Below are 27528 nucleotides of genomic sequence, written 5' to 3'. Positions count from 1 at the left end.
ATCAAATGAAAAAGAGTAAAAATATAGAGAGAAAAATATAGATTTGGCCTATCAAATTTCTATGGAAAAAGTATCATTTACAGAGCTACCATTAATGCACCCCTGGACAGGACGCACCCATCTACAGGTGGCACCCAATTTTCACTGTTTTCTTACTCCAAAAATGGTAGGATGTAGCCACCAGTTACACATTTTTGCACGGAAGCACCAGTCCAGAGTGTACAAAGAAACCATAAAAATCCAAACTTTTACTTTGAACTGCCTATGGGATCATTAAACTAAACTCGGAGAAAGAACACCCTCATAAACAACTGAAGAGATTTTACATTTTGGTTTTGAAGGGGGTTTGGGGAAAACAGAACAGATCAGAGTTTAGAACTTTGAGCAAACTGCTGCCTCAGAACCCTTCTCATGACCTTATTTGTCGCGGTCCGAGGAAGAGATGGCAGGGGTACAGCATAAGAAACCTGCATTCAGAAGCAGAGGGCTCAACATGCGGATCTAAATTCAGAAGTTTGACAGCAAGACACTGGGATTGCTCAGTGGTTAACTGATACCTTGAACAAAGGATTTAGTTTACTCTGCAGTGCAGAATTGAAGGAGGCCCTTAGCCTGTTCAAGTCTCTGACTGAGTCACTTGAATCTTTGAAAACAACTGCAATTACCAAACTCTCAGGCCCGCCTCCTCGAGGTGGCAACCCGATAGCTGCTGTCTCTAGGATATTGTTGTCAGCTGCATTGCAGATGCGTTCAATCTCAACTGAACTTACCTGCTCAAATGCAAAGAAACGGTTATAATATCTTTGAAGATATAAACAGAACACAAGACAAGAAATGATATTTCATCAACCAATGTGAGGATCCAGCTGTAGCATTTTGAACTGAATGATAAGGTTACAGGCATTGTAATAATCCATGCGACCGTGAACAGTTCCAATTTGAGCATAATGTAAAGGGGCAATGACAAATGCATGAAGTTCCTAAGAATCGTTTAATGAATCAGCAGAACAAAGATAGTACAGGAATGTGTGCATCTAGAACTTGCCATGCTTCTAAATCACATGGTTTGAACTCCATTAACCAATGTGTATTCTTTCAGAGGTCAGATTTTGATATTGCATACAAACCTTGATGCCCCCAAGATTCATTGTATCATCCACTCGACCATGAGCCCTGTAGTATCCTCTAGTGGAACGATCAAATACATCCCCATGCCTTCTCAGAACCTGAATAAGGAAAATCAACACGAGCTCAAGAAAGATAAATGCCCCAGATGAAGAATAGGTGGGCCTCAATCTTACCTTTCCATTCCAAACAGGCATGCCCTTAAAGTAGATACTGTAGTGGTCAGCATTAAGCAACATATTGGAAGCTCCAAAAATCAAGGGACCAAGAGCCAATTCACCAATCCCCGGAACATTTGGTGGCTACAGTAGATGGAAAGATTAGTTTGATTGATTCCAGTAAAGAATTTCTAGAACGATTGATAAATTATAATTTGTTGGATCCAATTCCCCAAAAATGAGCAGCTTGGTTAAAGTCATAATAAAACAAACTTCCACCAATACATTAGTTGTAGCTGTTGGTTGAACAAGCATCATAAAGTAAAATAAAGATAGTAAGGGAATAAACAACAACAACAAACATATCCAACCTTTATCCCACTATGTGGGGTTGGCTATATGAATTCTAGACTTTCATATATTTCTGTTTTTTATCATATCTTCATTTAAGCCCATATACTTCATATAAAACTTTAATGTCTCTCCCAAAGTCTTATTGGATCTGTTTCTACCTCTTTTTTTGGTTAATTGTTCAATTTCATTAACTCTCCCCACATGAGCATCTCTTGGTCTTCTTCTCACATGACCAAACCATCTTACTTTAGTCTCTTTCATCTTCTCCTCAATTGGCACTACTCCTACCTTATTACGAATAACCTCATTTCTAATTTTATCTTTTCTTGTATGGCCACATATCCATCTTAGCATCCTCATCTCCGCTACGCTCGTCTTTTGCTTATGCTAGTATTTGTCTGCCCAACATTTTGAGCCATACAACAAAACTGGTCTTATAGTTGTTCTATAGAATTTTCCTTTCAGTTTTAATGGGATTTTACCATCACATAACACCTTCGATGCATTTCTCCATTTTAGCCAACCCACCTTAATTCTATGCGTGACATCCTCGTGAATTTCTCCATCTTTTTGAATTACTGATCCCAAATATCGAAAATGGTCTTTTCTTTATATGATTTGGTCTTCCAATTTTATTATAACATCATCCACTCTTGCATTCTTACTAAATTTACATTTTATATATTCTGTTATCTTTCTACTTAATTTAAATCTCTTAGATTTTAAATTGTTTCTCCACAACTCAAACTTAGTGTTCACTCCCTCTTTTGTTTCATTCACCAACACTATGTCATCTACAAATAGAATACACTATGGCACTTCTATTTGAATGTGCTTAGTGAGTTTATCCATTACTAAAGCAAATAAGTATGGACTTAGTGCAGAACCTTGATGCAGTCTTATTGTAATTTTAAACGGTTCAGTATTCCCTCCGCATATTCTGACCCTTGTCTCTGCACCGTGATACATGTCTTTAAGGACTTATATATAGGCTATTCGGACTCCTTTCTTCTCTAAAACCTTCCACAATACTTCTCTAGGGACCCTATCATAAGCTTTTTCTAGATCTATAAACACCATATACAGATCCTTCTGATGATCCCGATACCTTTCTATTAGGCGTTTCAGTAGGTATATAGCTTCCATTGTTGACCTACCAAGCATGAAACCAAACTGATTTTCTGAGACGTCTGTTTATTTTTTGAGCCTTTGCTCTATTACTCTCTCCCAGAGTTTCATGGTATGGCTCATTAACTTAATTCATCTGTAATTTTCATAGTTTTGAACATCTCATTTGTTCTTGTATAAAGGAACCAAAGTACTCTTCCCCCACTCATCTGACATCTTTTTTGATTTAAGGATCGCGTTAAATAATTTCGTTAGCCAGGAGAAGCCCTCTTCTCCCATGCATTTCCATGCTTTTATTGGTATATTATCTAGTCCCACCGCCTTATGATTTTTCATCTTTTTTAATGCTTGTCTTATTTCTTTTGAACTTATGCGTTGATAAAATGTATAGCTCGCGTTCCTTTCGGAATTATTAAGATGTCCCAACCTAACTCTTGTGTCCCCATCATCATTGAATAATTTTGTGAAATACTCCTTCCATCTCTCCTTAATCGCTCCCTCATTCACTAATACATTTTGGTTTTCATCTTTTATGCATTTCACTTGGCTTAGATCCCTTGTTTTCTTTCTCTTGCTTTAGCTAATTTATATATATATAAAGATCGTAAGGGAATGAATAAGAAATTTTGCAGTTCCAAAAAGACATTGGAAATAAGAAGACAATGTTATGCATGACAAAGATAACTAAATAAAATCCAGGACATGTGTATGCTGTGACTTTAAAACTTGAAACTAGTTGGTGGAATGCCATGATAAATTTACAGTCACCAAAGTGACAAAAAAGACTAGAAAAGACCAGGACAAGGTACATTTGTCTGGTCATGCATAGGACTCTTATGTTTGCCTATTGCCAGTGTCATGTCTTCCAATGGACCACTATATACTTATTAGAACTGAATAAAAGTGATCAGAGGGAACCAATAGATGGAGTTGTTTCACAATGCACAAGTAATTGCAAGTGCAGGCATCCACAAGAAGTAAATATTGTTTCTGCAGAATTTTCGTTGCAATTTTGGCTGGCAGTTATTTTCACTTCTTCAAGATGTGAGGTTAAATGGTGCTTACAATAGGAACTCCGTCATTGCCAATAATAAACAGACTGCAGCCCATTGCTGGTGTGCTAAAAGCAGACAAAGATTGAGGCTGCAATAATGATCCAGCAATAAATCCACCGCCAATCTCTGTTCCACCACAGAGCTCAATGACCGGCTTGTATTGAGCCCTCCCCATCAGCCACAAATATTCATCAATATTAGATGCCTCACCAGTGGAGCCAAAGCAACTAACATTCAGAAGAATCAACCAAGATTCAGACAGGAAATTTTGTGAAAAAACATATTTTACATGTAATGTGTCTACAAACAAACAATAAATTCACTTTATATATCTAGCAAAAAAAATCATTTTATATATATGAACATGCAAACCCCACCCTCGTCGACCCAGATGCCCCAAATTTGACATACATGAAGACATTTGTTGCTATATGGAAGATAGACAAGCTCAAGGGTACAATCAGGACTTACCGAATGGCTGACCAATCACAGCCAGCTGTGCAATTTGTAGTTTTCCATGTCCGTACAATACTCGGGATCACACCAAGGATTGTTATTTTAGCATCCTAGACAAATCAGATGATTCAAGTGAATAAGACATCCAAAGAGAATTCCAAAAAATCGAGATGAAATATATTAGGCATTTATCTCATACATCTGTTTTCACTGAGTATCATAAACTTTTAACCACAAAATTCCTTGATATAAACAGAATTATGGAATTCATCTGGAAATTTTGAATGTTACTTGGCCCATCAGAAGGTTGGTTCTCATTGTTCCACATATACTGTACTAAGAAATATAGAGCTGCAATGTCATTATCAGCAAAAGGATTAGCTATTGACCAAGACAAGGATGTCAAGACACCAAAGTTATGGATATCATGCTCTTCTGCTAGGTTCAGGTTCCTTCAAAAACTTTCGAAGTTACAGAACACATTAGTTACCAATCCAATAGTAGCTATTTGTCACCTAGCAAAGGACAGATTTTCCAGTTTATTTGTTGCCTTTAACTAATTTTCACAATGAGACAGTTAAAGGAAAGATCTCTTTTACCCAAGCATCATTTTCAGATGTAATTAACATTTTTTTACCAGGCTCTTACAAACATTAAGAATGACGCATCTTGCAATTGGTTCTTTGGGCAGCAGATATGGCAATGTCATAGATAAGGAAGATTGGTGATGGCTTGCTTTTGAAGTCAACTGATTTGAGGGTTGTGCTAGAAATTCTGGATTAGTTATGGTGCTTAGGTGTTCAAAGTAGAGAGAAACAACCAGAGGTGATTAGGGTATGTTAGGGCAGAATAGTGGAAAATGCATCAATAGTTAAATTAGTAGAGATTTTGAAATACAAGGTGTAATCCTGAGCTTTATTTCATAAAACATAACTCCCAATGACCTTCATTAAAATGGAAAGGTTGCACATATTTTCAATATGCCAATCCTACTACTATGAGGGGTGTGGTTGTTATTGATTAAAATATAAAGATTTTAGTGCTAAGAACATTCTAGACTTGCTATACACCCCATTTGACTGCCCAATAACACTAGTTGATCACGTATTAAACCCCTCACTGAGCATTACTAGCAGAACACCTATAAAGATTAGGGGTTACTCCAGCTCAAAACCTGCAAATACAAGTTCCCTATCGTGCATAAATGAAATTCTTTCCTATTTATCTTGGAAAGATCTAATAATTATAACTACAACTCAGGAAAAACACTACCATGTGTTTACACCATAACAGAATCAAGATTGACAAACATCATACCAGGAAAAAATAGTATGCATCAACCAGGATGATCATTACTATAAAGTTTTCTGCTAATTTCTTCAGTGGTTTTCCGCATGACAAATTGTTGAAAAAGGCATAAGTCTTCAGGACAATAAGGTAACTAGCACAATCAATTTATCATACAGTACAAATACAGCAGAAAAATATAAAATATTGATTTGAGGATAAAAACTAATAAAGTTACCAAGAAATTAAGCTTCTAGATAATTGGTGATCAAAAATTGAACTTTGTATTAGAGGAGATTATTGTCTCAGCCTCAACACAAACCCCATGATTACAACAGTTGCCTGTGAAGGGCTGCTAACTATAATGATCAAGTTGCTCTCCTCTTTGACAACTTAAATTTTTTTAGATGAGTTACTAATCAACAATTCAACAATAATAACAGACTTTCCATGTTGAGAAGGGGATCTACCTGGACAAACTTTGCAAAGCTAGAACCAAGGGGAGATCCATTATATAAAGCCATAGATGCCCCATTCAACAGTGAGGCATAGATTAGCCACGGACCCATCATCCATCCAAGATTAGTGGGCCAAGCAAAAATATCACCTCTGTGGATATCCACGTGGCACCAACCATCGGCAGCAGCTTTGAGAGGTGTTAAGGTGGTCCATGGAATTGCCTTTGGATCTCCTGAACCATAAATGAACCCAATTAATCTTGTTAGCTGGAGTCTGGACCTTTATCCTCTTCAACCTACTGCACTCTGGTAGATCCAACTCACCAGTTGTCAAATAATCATAAATATTTCGCTATGAAACTTTAAGGTCAATCAATTAACAGAAAAGAAAAGCATGTTGAAAAAAAATTCAGAATATTAAATGATGACTACCATAAAAAATCTTTTAAGATTAGGGAGGTTTTTGATACAGGTACACACTTTTTAGTAATAGCTTTTATCAAATGATGCTATGTAATTATATTGATGTGTATGTACAGCCACTATTTTGTTGACCCTAATATTATTCCCTAATAAATGGAGTGATTTACAACAATGATAAGGGTTTTATCTCAAAATGCAAAAATCACAGAAAACTAACAGAGATATAAAGGGGGTAAATGTTGAAAACAATCAATCCCAATGACATGGTGAGTCGGAACTGTGGCATCTGCTGCACTGGAATAAACAATAACAATCAAGATTGTGGAAACTAGGACAACAGGTAAAACATTCATCAGTATCAGAAGATTTTATTAGCAGCCAATTCTAAGCAATTTGTAGCCAGTTTATTATGTGGATAGGGTATTCCCCAGAAGTAAGTCAATCTTTATTTTGACACCAGTCAGCATTGTATATGGACCAACATTTCCTTATTCACTCGATCTGAAAATCACTGGATGTATTGGCCATCTAAAATTTTTTGAAAAATTAAATGTTCACCTATTATTGATCAAGTAAAAAGAAACAGTTCAGGAAAAATAGAAAAAAGAAAAAGGTTCAGCTATTGTTGATGTTATCATGTCCAAACTTGCAAATGTTATATAGCCCAAACTTCTTGGTGTTTTGGAATCCATTTCATTTCATGCAGAAACAACCAATACTAGATATAAATTGACCATGGGATGGATCATCTGGATGTCATATATATTACATATACAAATGTAAGAAGTCAACATATTTAATGTAATATACTTAAAAAAATTATGGCACCTGTAGTTCCAGAAGAGAAAAGGATATTGGTGAATGCTTCAACAGGCTGTTCTACTGCAAAATATTCAACTCCTCTGCAAGTTTGGCATCAAAATAAACAATTACATCACCAAACTAGAGCTTCAATGACAAAGAAAAGTGCAGAACTTCTCATCAATGTCAGTCAACTACAAGCTACTCTTAACACAAAAACAACAACAACAATCATGGACCTTAATCCCACCAGGTGGGGGGCTACTCTAACCCAAAGTTAAATAAAATTACGGAATAACAGATAATATAACAGTACACCACCATTCCATAACTTCCATCAGTTACTTCAACCACTATTTGAGAGTGGTGACCTGCTCCAAGAATATGCTCTTGTATATATGCATGCAACTTTAAAATCTTGTGCTTCAGCACTACAAAATTTGAGGCCACATTTCTTCCTTGTCTGGACAAATGATTTAGAGAATATTACAAGGACCAATCTTGAATTTTGTGATTCTCCTGACCTTAGTGAATCAAAAACAGTTGTATGTTTTGGTTATACTCTAACTAATTTTCATTTAGTTTTATAGTTTCAATTATCTAATTCAAAGTTTTAGGATACCTTTATGGCTTGTAACAGTAGTTGCCTGTCTGGACGATTGATGTGGAGCTTCTTAGTAAGACCAATTATCAATCTCATAGTGATCATGCTTACCTTAAAAATAGCAATAGGTAAACCTATCAAAAAAGTTGCCTGAAATATTTCCTTTATTGCAACCTTGTAATTTATGTTCCGGATAGCCACAGAAATTCAACCAAGATGGCTTCTAAACAGTTCTATCCGCAATAGTGACAGGTAAATCATGCATATCATGTAACTTCCTTATATACTCCCAAAAGGAAAAATGATTTTTTTTCTGGAAAGTAAAAAAAAGATAGATTATCAATTGTGTAAATTATTATTTCCATCTCTGCCATTCATGAGTGCACCTGTTTTTTGTTCTCTCTGCTCAGCCTGAAATCTCAAAGATATCATGAAGTTATCGAGTATGGTTAATCATGAAATTAACATGTAAATTTCCATTAAGAATTAATGGTAAAACCTACAAAAACCATTAGAAACTAGATTGTATACATCAAGCATGCACAGAAGAGTTATCACCTCAAATCTTTCACTCTGGCACGTAATGCATCCCAAGAAAGGTCACCATCACGCAATTTCAGCCTAAAGTGGGAGCCTCTAGGAATAACAATTGCCGTGGGTGATTGCGCATCAATAACTTTACTGCAGATTTGGATCTATATGTCAGAAATAAATAACAACATACATGAGAAAGAAGATGGCATTCATTAAAGGAGAAGATACTCTACCTGTATAATGGTAATCTTCTGCCGCCACGAATAATAAAATCCTGAGGAAGAAAATTTTGACAAATGATAATATTAGTCAAGAAGAAGAAAAAAAAATCCACACATGACAAGATGGGAGATACGTGTAACTAATATCTAGTGATGATGGTTTGTAAATGACTGAGAAACAATAATTTAATAAATATTGGGATCCATTCTAAAACAAATACAAGGAAAAATATACTATTTGGCATAGTCATGCAACAAGACAAGGCACCCACACACTATAGTTTGAAAAAACAGTCAAGATATGATTTTAGAGACAAGCTCCCACAATCAAATCTTGTCACCTCCTTGATTCTATATAATTGATGCACATGGATGTCCTGCAAATAGAACAACGAACAGGTTCATGAATGGGGCTTGGCGAAAGACAGTAGTTTTATGAGATGCTCCAATTTAAAATCATAATCTTCAGGAGTCATTTATAGGAGAAAAAGAATCTCTTTTCATCTTGCTTTGATTCTTGTACCTTAAAGGAAGTCTCAATCTCCACTTGTATGTACACCAGTAATTAATTCCAGAGAATGCAAGACAACCAATTCAAAAGCTTTTATAGTCATAGTTAAGCATTAAATGTCAGGCAGTATTCACTTGATGTAGCTCAGATCCCTTACCAGCAGAATTTTTTGGTGCTCGTATCTCTTTTTCAAATTGTTCCACAGAAGAAATGCATTTTTTACCATGAGTTAATAGAATGAATTAGATGGACCTTCGCAATGATAAGAAAACATTCCAGTCAGTGCTGATGTGACCATAGAAGCACAAGCAACAATACTTCCAAATAGATTTTCTCACTTACATTTGACTGCCATGGCCATCTAAGAAAGAAGTGTTGAGAATAGTGACATTATTAGTGGTTCTCTAATCTGCTGTAACTTTGCTGTTTTGATGAATATTTTATCTTTGCTTTGTTTTGTTCAACTGGTTGCAGCAGAAATTAAGGAAGATGTTTCTTAAATTTTCAGCATGTGTAGTTTTTGAGCTGTGAATTATGTGGTCCAGCCTAAAGTTAGCTGAAATTTAGAAGTCAAAGTCTCTTTATCAGTCAAGAGCAGTTGTGACTGTTGAAAAAGTGTATTTTGTACTAGTATATGATCTTATGAATGCAAAGTAGAAGATGTTCTGGTTTTTTCCAACACATATTACTCTCCATTTCTTTGCTTCAAAAAGCTAACAAGTGGCATCAGAGCTGCAATCTCATCTTAGAAAGGGCTGTGATTGTTCGAAACATAGAAGCTGAGAGGAAATCTGCAGGATAAAAACACTTTGCAGATGGCTTCCAGTCATTATTCAGCACAACCACCACCACAGTTCACAGGTGAAAACTATGCCTATTGGGCAATAAAAATGAAGGCTTACCTGCAGGCTTATGATCTGTGGGAGGTAACAGAGACCAGAGACGATCCACCACCTTTGAGGGCAAATCCTACCATTGCTCAGATAAAGCATCACAGCAAGGAGGTTGAAAAAAGTTCAAAGCCCTATCAGCTATTCATGCAGCTGTTTCTGAGTCTATCTTTATTAGGATTATGGCATATACTTCAGCAAAGGAAGCTTGGGACAAGATTAAGGAAGAGTTCCAGGGAAGCATGAGAACTAGGAAAATGAAAATTCTCAATTCAAGGAGAGAATTTGAATCTGTCAAGATGAAGGAATCAGAGACTGTGAAGGAATTCTCTGACAGACTTCTCAAGGTTGTAAATCAGATCAGAATTATGGGTGAAGAATTGAATGATAAACGTGTGGTGGAAAAGGTTCTAATAAGTCTACCAGAAAAAATTGAAGCAAAGATCTCATTGCTGGAAGAGTCAAGAGATCTTTCTCAAATTTCATTAGCTGAGTTGGTAAATGCTTTGCAAGCCACAGGGCAGAGGAGGGCTATTAGGCAAGGTGAATCCTCAGAAAGGAAAAGCACCTACAACTAATGGAGGCAGAAAGAGCTATGGTGGTAAAAGGGACAAGGCAAAGAAGGAAGGCCAGAAAGTAGGGTGGATGTTAAGAAAGGTAAGTATCCACCATGCTCAATCTGTAAGAAGAATAATCATTCTGAAAGGTTCTGCTGGTACAGACCTGGAGTACAGTGCAGAGCTTGCAAGCAAATGGGTCATGTTGAAAAGGTTTGCAAGAATAACGGAGAACAACAAGCTCAACCAGCTCAAGTAGAGGAGTCAGCACAGCAATTAGAGGAAAGCTTGCTTGTTTGTTGCTAGTTGTTATTCGGCCAAATGCAGCTCAGAATCGTGGCTAATGGATAGTGGGTGTTCTCATCACATGACCTTTGAAATAAACAACTTTAGAGAAATTGACAAGACCTACAAGTCAAGTGTTAGAATTGGAAATGGAGAGCTCAAGGAGGTCAAAGGCAAAGGGATTGTTGCTCTAATCACTCCCTCAGGTACCAAACTTATCTCTGATATATGTAATGTACCTGATATAGATAAAAACTTGCTCAGTGTTGGTCAAATGCTTGAGAACAACTATTCACTGATTTTCAAGGACAAAATGTGTATGATATTGGACCCTGCTGGTTGTGAATTGATGCATGTTAAAATGATACATAGAAGCTTCTCCTTAAAATGGAAAAATTCAAATGCTTATGTACGTTCAGTAGATGCATCCACCCTTTAGCACATGAGGTTTGGTCATTCAAATTTTCATTATTAAAACTTATGCATGACAAGCAACTAGCCTCTAATATGCCAGATATACATGATTATGGGAGAATGTGTGAGATTTGCCAGCTTGGAAAGCAAAACAGGCTGCCTTTTTCCCACAGGTAATGCTTGGAGAGCTAGTGAGAACCTTCAACTTATCCACTCTGATGTGTGTGGCCCTATGGGGACTCCATCACTAAATGGGAGTAGGTACTTCATATTATTTATTGATGACTTTTCTAGAATGTGCTGGGTGTTCTTTATGAAGCAAAAAATCTGAAGTCTTCAAAGTATTCAAAACTTCAAAGCAAGTGTGGAAAATTAAAGCACTTAGAACTGACAATAGTTCTGAGTATAATTCAGAAAAGTTCAAGAAGTTGTGTGAGGCTAATGGCATTCACCATCAACTTGCAGTGAGGTACACACCTCAGCAAAATGGGATATGTGAAAGAAAGAACAGAACAGTTCTTGGGATGACCAAATGCATGCTATAAAGAAGAAGCTGCCTAAAAGTTTTTGGACAGAAGCTGTGAATGTTGCAGTTTATCTCTAGAACATACTTCCAACTAGATCGCTGATGAAAAAAACTCCATTTGTGTACTGGTTTGGAACAAAACCTTCACTGAATCATCTGAAGACATTTGGATGCATTTGTTATGTGTATATACCAGAAGCTAAAAGAGATAAGTTAGACAAAAGAGCAGATGTAGGCATTTTTTTTGGGTTATAGCAACAATGTAAAAGGGTACAGAATATTCAATTTGCTCTCAAAAAAGGTTGAGATAGGAACAACTGTGAAATTTTATGGAGATGCGTGCTGGGATTGGGAGAAATCTCAGATTTGGTCCCCTCTCAAGAAGCAAATTGAGGAAGAGACTTCCCAAGAACAAGATGTAACTTCTGTTGAGACTTCAATAGACATTAATTCAAATATTGATGAAGAAGAAGCGGTAAGAGGCACCAAGTTTGTAACACCCCGCCTTCCCAGGGTGTTAGGTAACGTAAGATTCCAGGGATATTTTTTTTCCAATCAATGGAAATTCAACACAAAACCATTCCCCGAATATCCTGTTACACCTTCTCAGTATATCAACTATGAACCATTAATAAACTAAGACAGGTACAACATCTTAAATGCAGAAACTAGATCGAAACCTCAATAAATTATAATCGAACAACTTTATTCATAATATAAAGTCAAACCAATGTTTTACATGACGTCCTCAAAACAAACAACATAATTGAAATGACATAAAACAAAACATCAACTAATCGCCGTCACTCCTCAGCAATTCCCTTTCCCTTCGCACTGTTGCCTTCACCTGAAACGTTTGAATATTCTAGAGACAAGTCCATATTAGATGATGAATCATCTAAGCGAGAGTTCAAAATCACATTTTTATGAATGAATGCAAGACATGAAATAATCCAACACAACCCGGTAAGCCTTAACCCAAGAGAATCCTGAGCGCTTAACCCTACCACGAACAAAGAGCAATCTCTCTAAAAGTTATGCCACCATACCAACACAACGCGATTCCAGCTTAAGAGGGGCAAGTCAGCGCATCTTTCCAACATCTCAGGAACAATCGTTCCCAACTCCAGGCCCAGGAGGGTCACATCAACGCAGGAACCCGGCTCACCACATTTACGTCGAAGACAACGTTTCCACTCTAAGCATCCAGGAACCACCACACAATCCCAACTCCAAAATTTCACATGGACCACCTAGTCATCCTAGTGCAACTTCCCTGACCAAACGGCCTGGCACGGAAACCAAGGCAGCTATCCTGGCATACTCACCAGCACAAGATACCCCTATTATTTCATCACGCCCTTGGAGAATTATGGCTACACTATCTAGACAACATCCTAGGCTGACATCCCATATGAACAACACAATATGGACAACCTAGTCATCTTAGTGCAACTTCCCTGACCAAATGGCCCGGCACAGAAACCAAGGCGGCTATCCCGACATGTACACCAGCACAAGATACCCCTATTATTCCGTCACGCCGTTAGAGAATTATGGCTACACTATCCAGACAACATCTTAGGCTAACATTCCATACGAACACACAAAACGCAAGACAATGCCACTTTTCACAATTCAATGCATCATATAAACAACATTTTATAAAATACAATGCACAAGTTCAAAACATTTAGGGACGAACCTCCCTCATAAACCAACCGTCACCGGTTATCATTTGCATGCAACAAAACCATTTTTCATGAAATCACAACACGTTTAGATAGAACAAGTACCAAGTTTTAGTAATGAACAACTCACAAGTCAAAACAAAGTTTTTTTTTTTTTTTTGGGGGGGGGGGGAGGGTGAACACTCACCTTGAAGGAAACTAAAAACACCAAAAATCTTGTGCCCAACCTCGATTTTCGTGCAACTCCTCAAGTCTTTTGACCAAACCACCTCCTTACACGCCTTCACACCTTGCCCAAGTGCTTTGCGCATGTGATGCCTTGCATATGCTTTAAAAGCCTCTATCCACTAAACCCGAAACACTCGTGTCTAGCACGGATTTGTCACAATTTTGAATGAGAGAATCCTTGGCCATGAACCCCCTATTTATAGGCTTTGGAAACTTAGCCACCAAGAAATACATATTCTGCAATCATTTCAAATATTCCAAAATATTTTCCAATCATTCCAACTCTTCTAAAATCTTCTGCAATCTTCTATAATCATTCCAAATCTTCTAAGATCTTTTACAATCATTCCAAAATCTTCTAAGATCTTCAACAATCATTCTAAAATCTTCTAAGATCTTCTACAATCATTCTAAATCTTCTAAGATTTTATATAATCATTCCAAAATCTTCTAAGATATTATATAATCATTCTAAAATCTTGTAAAATCTTCTACAATCATTGTAAATCTTCTAAGATTTTCTGTAATCATTTCAAATCTTATCCAAATCAAACCTTATCTTATCTCTGACATCATCTTGAGTCTTTATCTTATCTCCAAAGTCATCATGAGCTTTCATCTTATCTCTAACGTCATCATGAGCCTTCATCATATCTCTAACGTCGTCATGAGGCTTCATCCGTATCTATAAAATCATTATGAGGCTTTTTCTGAATCTCCCAAATACCCCTAGTCAAAAGGTTTCAAGAATTACACTTTGGCCCGAACTTTTGGGTAATTGCACTTAGACCCTTTTCAACATAGTCCCCGAGCCAACTTTTAATTGCACTTTAGTCCCTAAAGAATGGATTAATTACGCTAATGCTCTTAGTTTTTCGGTAAATTACACTTTTACCAGAACCTCAAAAATTACGATTTTGCCCCTGGCTCAGAAATTGAACTTTTGTCTCCAAACATTCACAATCTCTTAAAATATCTTATTTCCTCAAGTATCTGAATCTAAAAATCTCGGGTATTACATCCATTATGATCATTCAGTTTTCCATACTAACATTAGTCGCACCGAGAAATTGTTTCTGTTCTGATTTCTTTAAGTGTCATAAATCATGTCTCAAGACACTTGTCAATGACATACCTTTTTCCTTAGATATTTACGTTCTAGGGTACTCCCTTCCATCGATTCGACAATTATTTAACTAAATTCTCAAACTGATTTTCAATTCCTTGAACTTACTTGACACTTTGCAATATGGGGTATTACAATCTCTTCCCTTTAAAAATAATTTCGTCCTAGAAATTAGCAATCTCTAGGGATAAAGTCGTCTTCCATCAGACACTCAAAACTTTTTATTTCCTGAAATTTAAATTTCGTCTCCAAGCCTTCACATGAACGTCACAAATCCCAAGTTACCTTAAAATCACTTATACCCAAGGCATTACATAAAGTCTTCGAATGATTTTTGTCATCGAAATTAGCTATGTCTCACCTTAAGTCACCTCAAACTTAATCATTGCTTGATCTTTACTTGTGCTAATCTATTCGAGATTTCTTCTAAACTGTTGTTTACTCATTCTCGTAGATATTCATCACCCTATATAACCTCAAGTTTCCGCTAATTGTCCACAATCATCTTTTAATCATGTCATGTAACTATTTCATCAAGAGATCTTAAAATTCATATATCCTTTGATCCTCAATATTCTGCATTATCAAACTATTCCTCGCATCCTTTAATCTTCAAAACATCACTCGATATCAATTGACTATAGCCATGCTTAATCCTCAAGGTAATATGTCAATGTTTGATCCGCAATCAACTTCTCAACATTTTCTCTTGTTCCTTGCTTAACTACACTTTTACCCACGTAATCTTAATCTTGCTACTGGTTTGAGTCCCATGCAGTTGTCTTAGGCCCTATCTACACGTCTCATCTTAAGATCGTACCCAGACTTTTGATCATCACATGTCTTCTCTGCACGTGTATACTATCATCCTCCAAATTCATAATGGCTCTACACAAATTGAACCGTTAAATCACGTCCCAAATCGAGGACAGCTAAAATTTCCAACTCGAAACTCTTTCGAGGCTTAAGACTACACCTTGACCATTTCATCCACTAAGTCAATACTAAACCAAACATACATGACTCGTTCTCACAAGTCGTTCCCATGAGATAATCTTACCTTGATTTTCACAATGTCTACCTCGAGATCCCTATCATCAAAATCGATTTTTGGAATCCTTAAACTCTATTCTCAAAAACACTAATCGCATCATCCTAAGTTCAATATCCCTAGGATCCTTAATCCAAACCGAATCATTCCAAACTCGATCATTTTTAATTCCCACTAGTACCACTGAGTCTCCAATCGGGGTTTTTCCTAAGTCTCCAAAGCTTCATGTAATTTTCTCCTAGTAACATCTCATACTCATTTTCATAGTTCAAATCCTTGTCATCTTCCAAGATTTGTCCTAAATCACAAATCTCTATGTCATCAACAATTCCTAAAACTTTGACCAACAATCCCTAAATCTCCAAGTAGCGATTTCGTTCTATGAATTCTCAACTGAAATAACAATTAGTCTCCAAGTCAGACTCTTTCTAAGTCTCTAAATAAAATTTCACTCTAATTAGAGTCCCTTAAATTTCAAACATTCGCTCTGATACCAATTGTAACACCCCGCATTCCTAGGGCATTAGGTAACGTAAAATTCTGGGGATATTTTTTTTCCAATCAACGAAAATTCAACACAAAACTGTTCCCCGAAGATCTCGTTACACCTTCCTAGTATATCAACTATGAATCATCAATAAACTACGACAGGTACAACATCTCAAATGCGGAAGCTAAATCGAAACCTCAATAAATCATAATCGAACAACTTTATTCATAATGTAAAGTCAAACCAACGTTTTACATGATGTCCTCAAAATAAACAACATAATTGAAACGACATAATACAAAACATCCACTAATCGCCGTCACTCCTCAGCAATTCCCTTTCCCTTCGCACTGCTGCCTTCACCTGGAACGTTTGAATATTCCAGGGACAAAGTCCATATTAGATGATGAATCATCTAAGTGAGAGTTCAAAATCACATTTTCATGAATGAATGCAAGACATGAAATAATCCAACACAACCCGGTAAGCCCTAGCTTAAGAGAATCCCGAGCGCTTAACCCTACCACGGGCAAAGAGCAAAATTTCTAAAAGCTATGCCACCATACCGACACATTGTCACGACGCGATTCTACCTTAAGAGGGGCAAGTCAACGCATCTCTCCAACATCTCGGGAACAATCGTTACCAACTCCAGGCTCAAGAGGTCACATCAACACAGGAACCCGGCTCACCACATTTACGTCGAAGATTACGTTCCCATTCTAAGCATCCAGGAACCACCACACAATCCCAACTCCAAAATTTCACATGGATCACCTAGTCATCCTAGTGCAACTTCCTTGACCAAACGGTCTGGCAAGGAAACCAAGCCAGTTATCCCGGCATACTCACCAACACAAGATACCCCTATTATTCCGTCACGCCCTTGAAGAATTATGGCTACACTATCCAGACAACATCCTAGGCTAACATCCCACACAAACGCCACAATATGGACCACCTAGTCATCCTAATACAACTTTCCTGACCAAATGGCCCGGCACGGAAACCAAAGCGGCTATCCTGACATGTACACCGGCACAAGATACCCCTATTATTCCGTCACGCCCTTAGAGGATTATGGCTACACTATCCAGACAATATCTTAGGCTGACATTCCATACAAACACACAAAAAGCAAGACAATGTCGCTTTTCACAATTCAATGCATCATATAAACAACATTTTATAAAATGCAATGCACAAGTTCAAAACATTTAGGGACGAACCTCCCTCATAAACCAACCGTCACCGGTTATCGTTTGCATGCAACAAAACCATTTTGCATGAAATCACAATACGTTTAGATAGAACAAGTACCAAGTTATAGTAATGAACTCACGAGTCAAAACAAAGTTTTGAGAGGGGGGGGCGAATACTCGCCTTGAACGAAACTCAAAACACCTCAAATCTTGTGTCCAACCTCGAATTTCGTGCAACTCCTCAAGTCTTTTGACCAAACCATCTCCTTACACGCCCTCACGCGTTGCCCAAGTGCTTTACGCGTGTGATGCCTCGCGTATGCCTTAAAAGCCCTCTATCCACTAAATCTGAAGCACTCTCGTCTAGCACGGATTTGTCACAATTTTGAATGAGAGAATCCTTGGCCATGAACCCTCTATTTATAGGCTTTGAAAACTTGCCACCAAGAAATACATATTTTACAATCATTTCAAATATTCCAAAATATTTTTCAATCATTCCAGATCTTCTAAGATCTTCTGCAATCATTGTAAATCTTCTAAGATTTTCTATAATCATTCCAAATCTTCTAAGATCTTTTGCAATCATTCCAAAATCTTCCGAGATCTTCTACAATCATTCCAAAATATGCTAAAATCTTCTACAATCATTGCAAAATCTTCAACAATCATTCTAAATCTTCTAAAATTTTATATAATCATTCCAAAATCTTCTAAGATATTATATAATCATTCCAAAATCTTGTAAGATCTTCTGCAATCATTGTAAATCTTCTAAGATTTTCTGTAATCATTTCAAATCTTATCCTAATCATCATCATCATATCTCTAACGTCGTCATGAGGCTTCATCCTTATCTATAAAGTCATTATGAGGCTTTTCTTGAATCTCCCAAATGCCCCTAGTAAAAAGGTTTCAAGAATTATACTTTGGCCTGAACTTTTGGGTAAATGCACTTAGACCCCTTTTCAACATGGTCCCAGGCCAATTTTTAATTGCACTTTAGTCCCTGAAGAATGGATTAATTACAGTAATGCCCCTAAGTTTTAGATAAATTACTTTTTTACCCCAATCTCAAAAATTACGATTTTGCCCCTGGCTCAGAAATTGAACTTTTGTCTCCAAACATCCATAATCCCTTAAAATATCCTATTTCCTCAAGTATTTGAATCTAAAAATCTCGGGTATTACATCCCTTATGATCATTCAATTTTCCAGGCTAATATTAGTCGTATCGAGAAATTGTCTCTGTTCCAATTTCTTTAAGTGTCATAAATCATGTCTCAAGACACTTGTTAATGACATACCTTTTTCCTTAGATATTTACGTTCTAGGGTACTCCTTTCCATCGATTCGACAATTATTTAACTAAATTCTCAAACTGATTTTCAATTCCTTGAACTTACTTAACACTTTGCAATATGGGGTATTACATTCTCTCCCCCTTAAAAATAATTTCGTCCTCGAAATTAACAATCTCTAGGGATAAAGTCGTCTTCCATCAGACACTCAAACTTTTTATTTCCCGAAATTTAAATTTCATCTCCAAGCTTTCACATGAACGTCACAAATCCCAAGTTACCTTAAAATCACTTGAACCCAAGGCATTACATAAAGTCTTCGAATGATTTTGTCATCGAAATTAGCTATGTCTCACCTTAAGTCACCTCAAACTTAATCATTGCTTGATCTTTACTTGTGCTAATCTATTCGAGATTTCTTCTAAACTGTTGTTTCCTCATTCTTGTAGATATTCATCACCCTATATAACCTCAAGTTTCCGCTAATTGTCCACAATCATATTTTAATCATGTCATGTAACTATTTCATCAAGAGATCTTAAAATTCATTGAGAGACACCATCTGTCTCCGACTCTTCATTTTTTTGTATTCAACTTCCAATATCAACCGAAATCTTACTAATATCCTTACATCGTTCTCGCATAACTATTTCATCAAGAGATCTTAAATTCTCATCTCCAAGACATTTTTCGTATTGATTCCTCAAAATAACATCCTTTATCATCAAATTAATTCGTATATCCTTTTATCCTCAATATTCTGCATTATCAAACTATTCCTCGCATCCTTTAATCTTCAAAACATCACTCGATATCAATTGACTATAGCCATGCTTAATCCTCAAGGTAATATGTCGATGTTTGATCCCCAATCAACTTCTCAACATTTTCTCTTGTTCCTTGCTTAACTACACTTTTACCCACGTAATCTTAATCTTGCTACTGGTTTGAGTCCTATGCGGTTGTCTTAGGCGTAACCTATCTACACGTCTCATCTTAAGATCGTACCTAGACTTTTGATCATCACATGTCTTCTCTGCACGTGTATACTATCATCCTCCAAATTCATAATGGCTCTACACAAATTGAACCGTTAAATCACGTCCCAAATCGAGGACAGCTAAAATTTCCAACTCGAAACTCTTTCGAGGCTTAAGACTACACCTTGACCATTTCATCCACTAAGTCAATACTAAGCCAAACATACATGACTCGTTCCCACAAGTCGTTTCCATGAGGTAATCTTACCTTGATTTTCACAATGTCTACCTTGAGATCCCTATCATCAAAATCGATTTTTGGAATCCTTAAACTCTATTCTCAAAAACACTAATTGCATCATCCTAAGTTCAATATCCCTAGGATCCTTAATCCAAACCGAATCATTCCTAACTCGATCATTTTTAATTCCCACTAGTACCCCTGAGTCTCCAATCGGGGTTTTTCCTAAGTCTCCAAAGCTTCATGTAATTTTCTCCTAGTAACATCTCATACTCATTTTCATAGTTCAAAATCCTTGTCATCTTCCAAGATTTGTCCTAAATCACAAATCTCTATGTCATCAACAATTCCTAAAACTTCGCCCAACAATCCCTAAATCTCCAAGTAGGGATTTCGTTTTATGAATTCTCAACTGAAATAACAATTAGTCTCCAAATCAGACTTTTTTAAGTCTCCAAATAAAATTTCACTCTAATCAGAGTCCCTTAAATTTCAAACTTTCGCTCTGATACCAATTGTAACACCCCGCCTTCCTAGGGCGTTAAGTAACATAAGATTCCGGGGATATTTTTTTTCCAATCAACGGAAACTCAACACAAAACCGTTCCCCGAAGATCCCGTTACACCTTCTCAGTATATCAACTATGAACCATCAATAAACTAAGACATGTACAATATCTCAAATGCGGAAACTAGATCGAAACCTCAATAAATCATAATCGAACCACTTTATTCATAATATAAAGTCAAACCAACGTTTTACATGACGTCCTCAAAATAAACAACATAATTGAAACGACATAAAACAAAACATCCACTAATCGCCGTCACTCCTCGGCAATTCCCTTCCTTCACCTGGAACGTTTAAATATTCCAGGGACAAAATCTATACTAGATGATGAATCATCTAAGTGAGAGTTCAAAATCACATTTTCATGAATGAATGCAAGACATGAAATAAACCAACCAACTCGGTAAGCCCTAGCCGAAGAGAATCCTGAGTGCTTAACCCTACCACGAGTAAAGAGCAATCTCTCTAAAAGCTATGCCACCATACCGACACATCGACATGACGCGATTCTAGCTTAAGAGGGGCAAGTTAACGCATCTCTCCAACATCTCGGGAACAATCATTACGAACTCCTGGCCCAAGAGAGTCACATCAATGCAGGAACCCGGCTCACCACATTTACGTCGGAGATTACGTTCCCACTCTAAGCATCCAGGAACCACTCCAAAATTTCACTTGAACCACCTAGTCATTCTAGTGCAACTTCCCTAACCAATCGGCCTGGCACGGAAACCAAGGCTGCTATCCCGACATACTCACCAACCCAAGATACCCCTATTATTCCGTCACGCCCTTGGAGAATTATGGCTACACTATCCAAACAACATCCTATGCTGACATCCCACATGAACAATACAGTATGGACCACCTAGTCATCCTAGTGCAACTTTCCTGATCAAATTGCCCGGCACGAAAACCAAGGCAGCTATCCTGACATGTACACCAGCACAAGATACCCCTATTATTCCATCACGCCCTTGGAGAATTATGGCTACACTATCTAGACAACATCTTAGACTGACATTCCATACGAACACACAAAACGCAAGACAATGTCGCTTTTCACAATTCAATGTATCATATAAACAATATTTTATAAAATGCAATCCACAAGTTCAAAACGTTTAGGGACGAACCTCCCTCATAAACCAACCGTGACCGGTTATCGTTTGCATGCAACAAAACCATTTTGCATGAAATCACAACACGTTTAGATAGAACAAGTACCAAGTTATAGTAATGAACAACTCACAAGTCAAAACAAAGTTTTGAGGGGGGAGGGGTGAATACTCACCTTGAAGGAAACTGAAAACACCTCAAATCTTGTGTCCAACCTCAATTTTCGTGCAACTACTCAAGTCTTTTGACCAAACCACCTCCTTACACGCCCTCACGCGCTGCCCAAGTACTTTACGCGTGCGATGCCTCGCGTATGCCTTAAAAGCCCTCTATCCACTAAATCCGAAGCACTCTCATCTAGCACAAATTTGTCACAATTTCAAATGAGAGAATCCTTGGCCCATGAACCCCCTATTTATAGGCTTTGGAAACTTCGCCACCAAGAAATACATATGCTGCAATCATTTCAAATGTTTCAAAATCTTTTTCAATCATTCCAAATTTTCTAAGATCTTCTACAATCATTGTAAATCTTCTAAGATTTTCTATAATCATTCCAAATCTTCTAAGATCTTTTGCAATCATTCCAAAATCTTCTAAGATCTTCAACAATCATTCCAAAATCTTCTAAGATTTTCTACAATTATTCTAAATCTTTTAAGATCTTCTGCAATCATTCTAAATTTTCTAAGATTTTATATAATCATTCCAAAATCTTCTAAGATATTATATAATCATTCCAAAATCTTGTAAGATCTTCTGCAATCATTGTAAATCTTCTAAGATTTTCTGTAATCATTTCAAATTTTATCCAAATCAAACCTTATCTTATCTCTGATATCATCTTGAGCCTTTATCTTATCTCCAAAGTCATCATGAGCCTTCATCTTATCTCTAATGTCATCATGAGCCTTCATCATATGTCTAACGTTGTCATGAGGCTTCATCCTTATCTCTAAAGTCATTATAAGGCTTTTCTTGAATCTCCCAGATGCCCCTAGTAAAAAGGTTTCAAGAATTACATTTTGGTTCGAATTTTTGGGTAATTGCACTTACCCCTTTCAACATGGTCCCCGGGCCAATTTTTAATTTCACTTTAGTCCCTGAAGAATGGATTAATTACGCTTATGTCCCTAATTTTTGTGTAAATTACACTTTTACTCGAACCTAAAAAATTACGATTTTGCCCCTGGCTCAGAAATTGAACTTTTGTCTCCAAACATCCACAATCCCTTAAAATATCCTATTTCCTCAAGTATCTGAATCTAAAAATCTCAGGTATTACATCATTTATGATCATTCAATTTTCCAGGCTAACATTAGTCGTACTGAGAAATTGTCTCTATTCCGATTTCTTTTAAGTGTCATAAATCATGTCTCAAGACACTTGTCAATGACATACATTTTTCCTTAGATATTTACGTTTTAGGGTACTCCCTTCCATCGATTCGACAATTATTTAACTAAATTCTCAAACTGATTTTCAATTCCTTAAACTTACTTGACATTTTGCAATATAGGGTATTACAAAGTTATTGTCAGAAATCTATGCATGGAGATAAATGTAGCTGTTTTAGAGCCAAGCTGTTTTCAAGAACCAGTTAGAATATCTGAATGGAGAAAAGCAATGCAAGAAGAAATGGCCATGATTTAGAAAAATGATACATGGAGATTGGTAGCAAGGCCAGAAGATCAAAGAGTAATAGGAGTAAAGTGGGTATTCGAAACGAAATTAAATCCCGATGGCTCAATCGATAGATACAAAGCCAGACTTGTTGTCAAGGGACATGCACAACAATATGGGATAGATTTCTCTGATACCTTTGCTCCTGTGGCAATATATGACACAATCAGATTGTTGATAGCCTTAGCAGCTCAAAATGGGTGGAAAATATATCAGCTGGATGTAAAGTCTGCTTTCTTGAATGGGTATCTTGAAGAACAGATTTTTGTTGAGTAGCCAGAGGGGTCTGAAATTAAAGGTGAAGAAGATAAGGTGAATTTGTTGAATAAGGCTATGCCTGGTCTTAAACAGGCACCCAGGGCCTGGTATAACAGGATTGATAGCTCCTTAAATAGTCTGGATTTGAAAGAAGTGGCAGTGAACCCACTCTTTATGTTAAAAAGGTTAATTCTGATCTCATGATCATTTCTCTTTATGTTGATGACCTCTTAGTCACAGGCAGCAATTACAAACTGGTGGAAGAATTCAAAGTTGAGATGCAAAAAGTTTTTGAAATGACAGATCTTGGCAAGATGTCTTATTTTCTTGGCATTGAGATTATGCAGTTTGAAGGTGGAATTTTTATATGCCAAAGGAAATATGCAAAGGGAATTCTGAATAAATTCTCTATGGAGAATTGTAAATCAATTATAACTCCTCTAGCTCAAAATGAGAAGTTGGACAAGAATGATGGTGCTATGAAGATAGATGCAAGTGTTTACAGGAGTTTAATTGGCTGTTCTAACAGTTACCAGACTGATATCCTATATGCCACCAGTTTATTGTCAAGATTTATGCAAAGTCCTAGTGAGTTACACTTCAAGGCTGCCAAACGTGTGCTGAGATACATCAGAGGGACTATAAACCTGGGTATTTTGTATAAGGAGTCAGAAAATGCAAAGCTACTTGGGTACAGTGGCAGTGACTGAGGAGGCTCATATGATGACTTAAAGAGTACATCTGGATATGTTTTTACTCTTGGATCAAGTCTCTTCAGCTGGAACTCCAAGAAGAAAAACAAGGTAGCTCAATCAACAGCAGAGGCAGAGTATATTGCTGCTGCCGCTGCAGTTAATCAAGCAACATGGGTAAAGAAGATTCTGACTGATTTAAAACAGAAGCACAGAGGAGCCACTGAGATATACTGTGATAACAAGTCTGCTGTAGCCATGTCCAAGAACCCAGTATTTCATGGGAAGACCAAGCACATAAAAGTAAAATATCACTTCGATAGGGAGGCAGAGAAAGAAAAAGAAGTTAGACTTGATTCACAGCAATTCTGAGGAGCAAGTTGCAGCTATAATGACTAAAGCCTTACCCAAAGCAAGGTTTGAAAAGCTAAGAGAACTGCTTGGTGTTTCCAGTAATAATGTCAAGGAAGAGTGTTGAGAACAGTGACATTGTTAGTGGTTCTCTAATCTGCTGTAACTTTGCTGTTTTGATGAATATTTTATTTTTGCTTTGTTTTGTTCAACTGGCTGTAGCAGAAATTAAGGAAGTTGTTTTTAGATGTTCAGCATTTAAAGTTTTTGGGCTGTGAACATGTGGTCCACCCTAAAGTTAGCTGAAATTTAGAAGTCAAAATCTCTTTTTATCAGTCAAGGGCAGTTGTTGACTGTAGAAAAAGTGTATTTTGTACTAGTATATAATCTTATGAATGTGAAGTAGAAGACGTTCTGGTTTTTTCCAGCACATAATACTCTCCATTTCTTTGCTTCAAAAATCTAACAAGAAGACACAGGGTGGAAGAAAGTAACCTGAGTGAAGATTGCTTTAGCTTTTGATATTCTGAGCCTTGTTGCAATTTCACTTGGAGCAAAGCTATCAGCAACTGATACAACTACATAGCCTGCCAGAACAATAGCCAGGTAGATCACCACAGAATTAACGTCCATTGGCATGTCAATTGCAATGGCAGATCCTTTCTCCAATCTCAGAGTTTCAATTGCAAATGCAACTAACCTACAAACAGGAGCTCAACAGGATAAGATTAAGAAAACATCATAGAAAATAAATACCTTTCATCAACTATTCAAAAAGATTCATCGAGTGTAAGTGCCCCTACTTTCTGTAGAACATGTAAACCACCCAAATAACTATATTGTTGATGATGAATGATTAGGAGTAAAAAAACAACATTGTCATTGTCAGATTAACAGGATGAGTGTAAATTGATATACTGCAAAATCAAGAGCCCTCAAAAGAATAACATGGAGGATAAACCACAAAGAGGAATTGGCAAATATCATGGTGGTTCTTCATAATTCTGAGAGCAGAAGCAGATGTGGCAGAAGTAATTCACGTATATATTGAGTCACCCCGTTTCTTCATGGAACAATGAATTGGGTTGGAACATGGGTACTTATATAGCTCTATTTTAAGATAGCATACCAAACCTCCATCCTCAATTCCTCAAGAGTCATCTTCTTAACAGGCATTCCATCATCTTCTTCGTCACGCCATATCAACACTGTGTCATCCAAAGTCCTCTTACCATTCAAGCTCAAGCAATTTTTCGCTGGATTCAGATGTGCCCCAGGCAGCCATTGACCTCCAGGGTATGATGGATCCTCCCGTAAAATACATTGGGGAGGCACCGAAAATGATAAACACATTTCATTAAATATGGCTCTCCAGAACACCTAAAAACCCAAGGAACAGAAACAACAATCGCACCTTTATTAGCCTTTGCCCCATTCAACAACATGGAAATACATTCAAAACCCTATAAGCAGTTGAGAACTTTAAAATACTACCTCAGGGTTTGAGACTGAAAATTCCTGAAAATCGGAGAAGCTTGACATGGGGTCCTTATACCTTGATCCCAGAAATTCCTTCCCCCGTCTCTCTAATAGCTGGCCAATATTGGTTGTAGCAGCAATCTCCCTAAGCACAAAATGCAGAGGAATTACATTAATTTGTCAACTAACATAATAAAGATTAGAGGATTACTAAATTTTCTTCTCTTTTTTAATACTCATATTAACATGTCTTACTCATGTATGCTAAAACAACCAAATAAATCACATTCTCTCCAGTAAAATGGAACAACATAAATTGACCTCTTATATATGTTCAATCATCCGCTGAGTTAAATCAGTCCATACGCAATAAATATAAATGTAAGCAAATCTGACAGTAACAGTGCTTCCCCGGCCCCATCAAGAACAACTCGCCTTCCATATTCATCACTAATTAGGGAAAATTTATGACATTTGTAACAAATCAGCTTCATTTTATCCCTTTTTCCCAGATAATTTTTAGCTTCAAGCTAAACATAAGTCTCTCTATCAAATCTATAGCTTCACTTTGCACCAGAAATTTAAGAGGACTGCGTAATTTCTTCAAACCACACAAGCCCAGTTGACGTTCCCATCACAACTTCATATCGCAATGATTTTTTAAACCTCTTATTTTCTTTCAAAATACTCTAGAAGGAAGCCCCAAAACCAGTTTAAGAAAGAATCTCCTATCTGGTTGTTCAATCACAAACTCTTTTGAGAACTTCAAAAGAACAGATAAAATCTATCGATGCACAATAATATTTTCTCGTACTTTCCAGCGTTTTCTCGGCAACCAAAAGAACAGATAAAGATGGGGCTTACGGGTCGGGTAACCAGGCGGGAGGGTCGGGTCCGTAGTCTCGATAACATCCATAGTACATCATCTGGTGGAGAGAGAAGGGAAGGTCGGGGCTGAGGAGGCGTCCGGAGATGCACCGCCATGTCTCCTGGGTGGCAGGGCCGCAATCCCGGACAATTTCTGAGAGGCTCTCGCAAAACCGCTCGGCGTCCACGAGCGTCAAGCCGCCCGAAGCCGCGATATCGGCGGGGACGATGCGGTCCAGAGCTTTGTAAGCCATTGCCTCGCCGTCTTCTCTTCGAAGAACGAATATGATAAGATTTGTTGATTGCTTCAAATGGTTGGACTCTTTGACGTCATTGACTGTGCCATTACCCAAACTGTTGATTCGCTTTGTCTTGTTCTGTGTTCACTTCACACGAGACTTTCATGGCAA

The 27528-nt window shown here is 37.2% G+C and overlaps 1 protein-coding gene across 1 annotated transcript; it reads right to left on the bottom strand.

Moving 5' to 3' along the window:
• Nucleotides 1–22: 22 nt before the first annotated feature.
• LOC127794342 (probable acyl-activating enzyme 17, peroxisomal) lies at nt 23–27528 on the bottom strand. The gene is made up of 14 exons (XM_052325359.1): nt 27116–27528; nt 26267–26396; nt 25902–26152; nt 25268–25472; nt 8617–8657; nt 8408–8530; nt 7273–7346; nt 6034–6254; nt 4292–4386; nt 3831–4047; nt 1302–1427; nt 1128–1226; nt 558–770; nt 23–467 (listed from the first exon to the last, which is right to left on the bottom strand). The coding sequence occupies exons 1-14, from the start codon at nt 27370–27372 to the stop codon at nt 366–368; spliced, it is 2154 nt and encodes a 717-aa protein (XP_052181319.1). The 5' UTR covers nt 27373–27528; the 3' UTR covers nt 23–365.

The sequence above is a fragment of the Diospyros lotus genome, chromosome 2 (assembly GCF_014633365.1).
Source record: "Diospyros lotus cultivar Yz01 chromosome 2, ASM1463336v1, whole genome shotgun sequence".
NCBI lineage: Eukaryota > Viridiplantae > Streptophyta > Magnoliopsida > Ericales > Ebenaceae > Diospyros > Diospyros lotus.
Note: the sequence above shows the minus strand (reverse complement) of the source record. Positions and strands in the feature narration are given on the sequence as shown.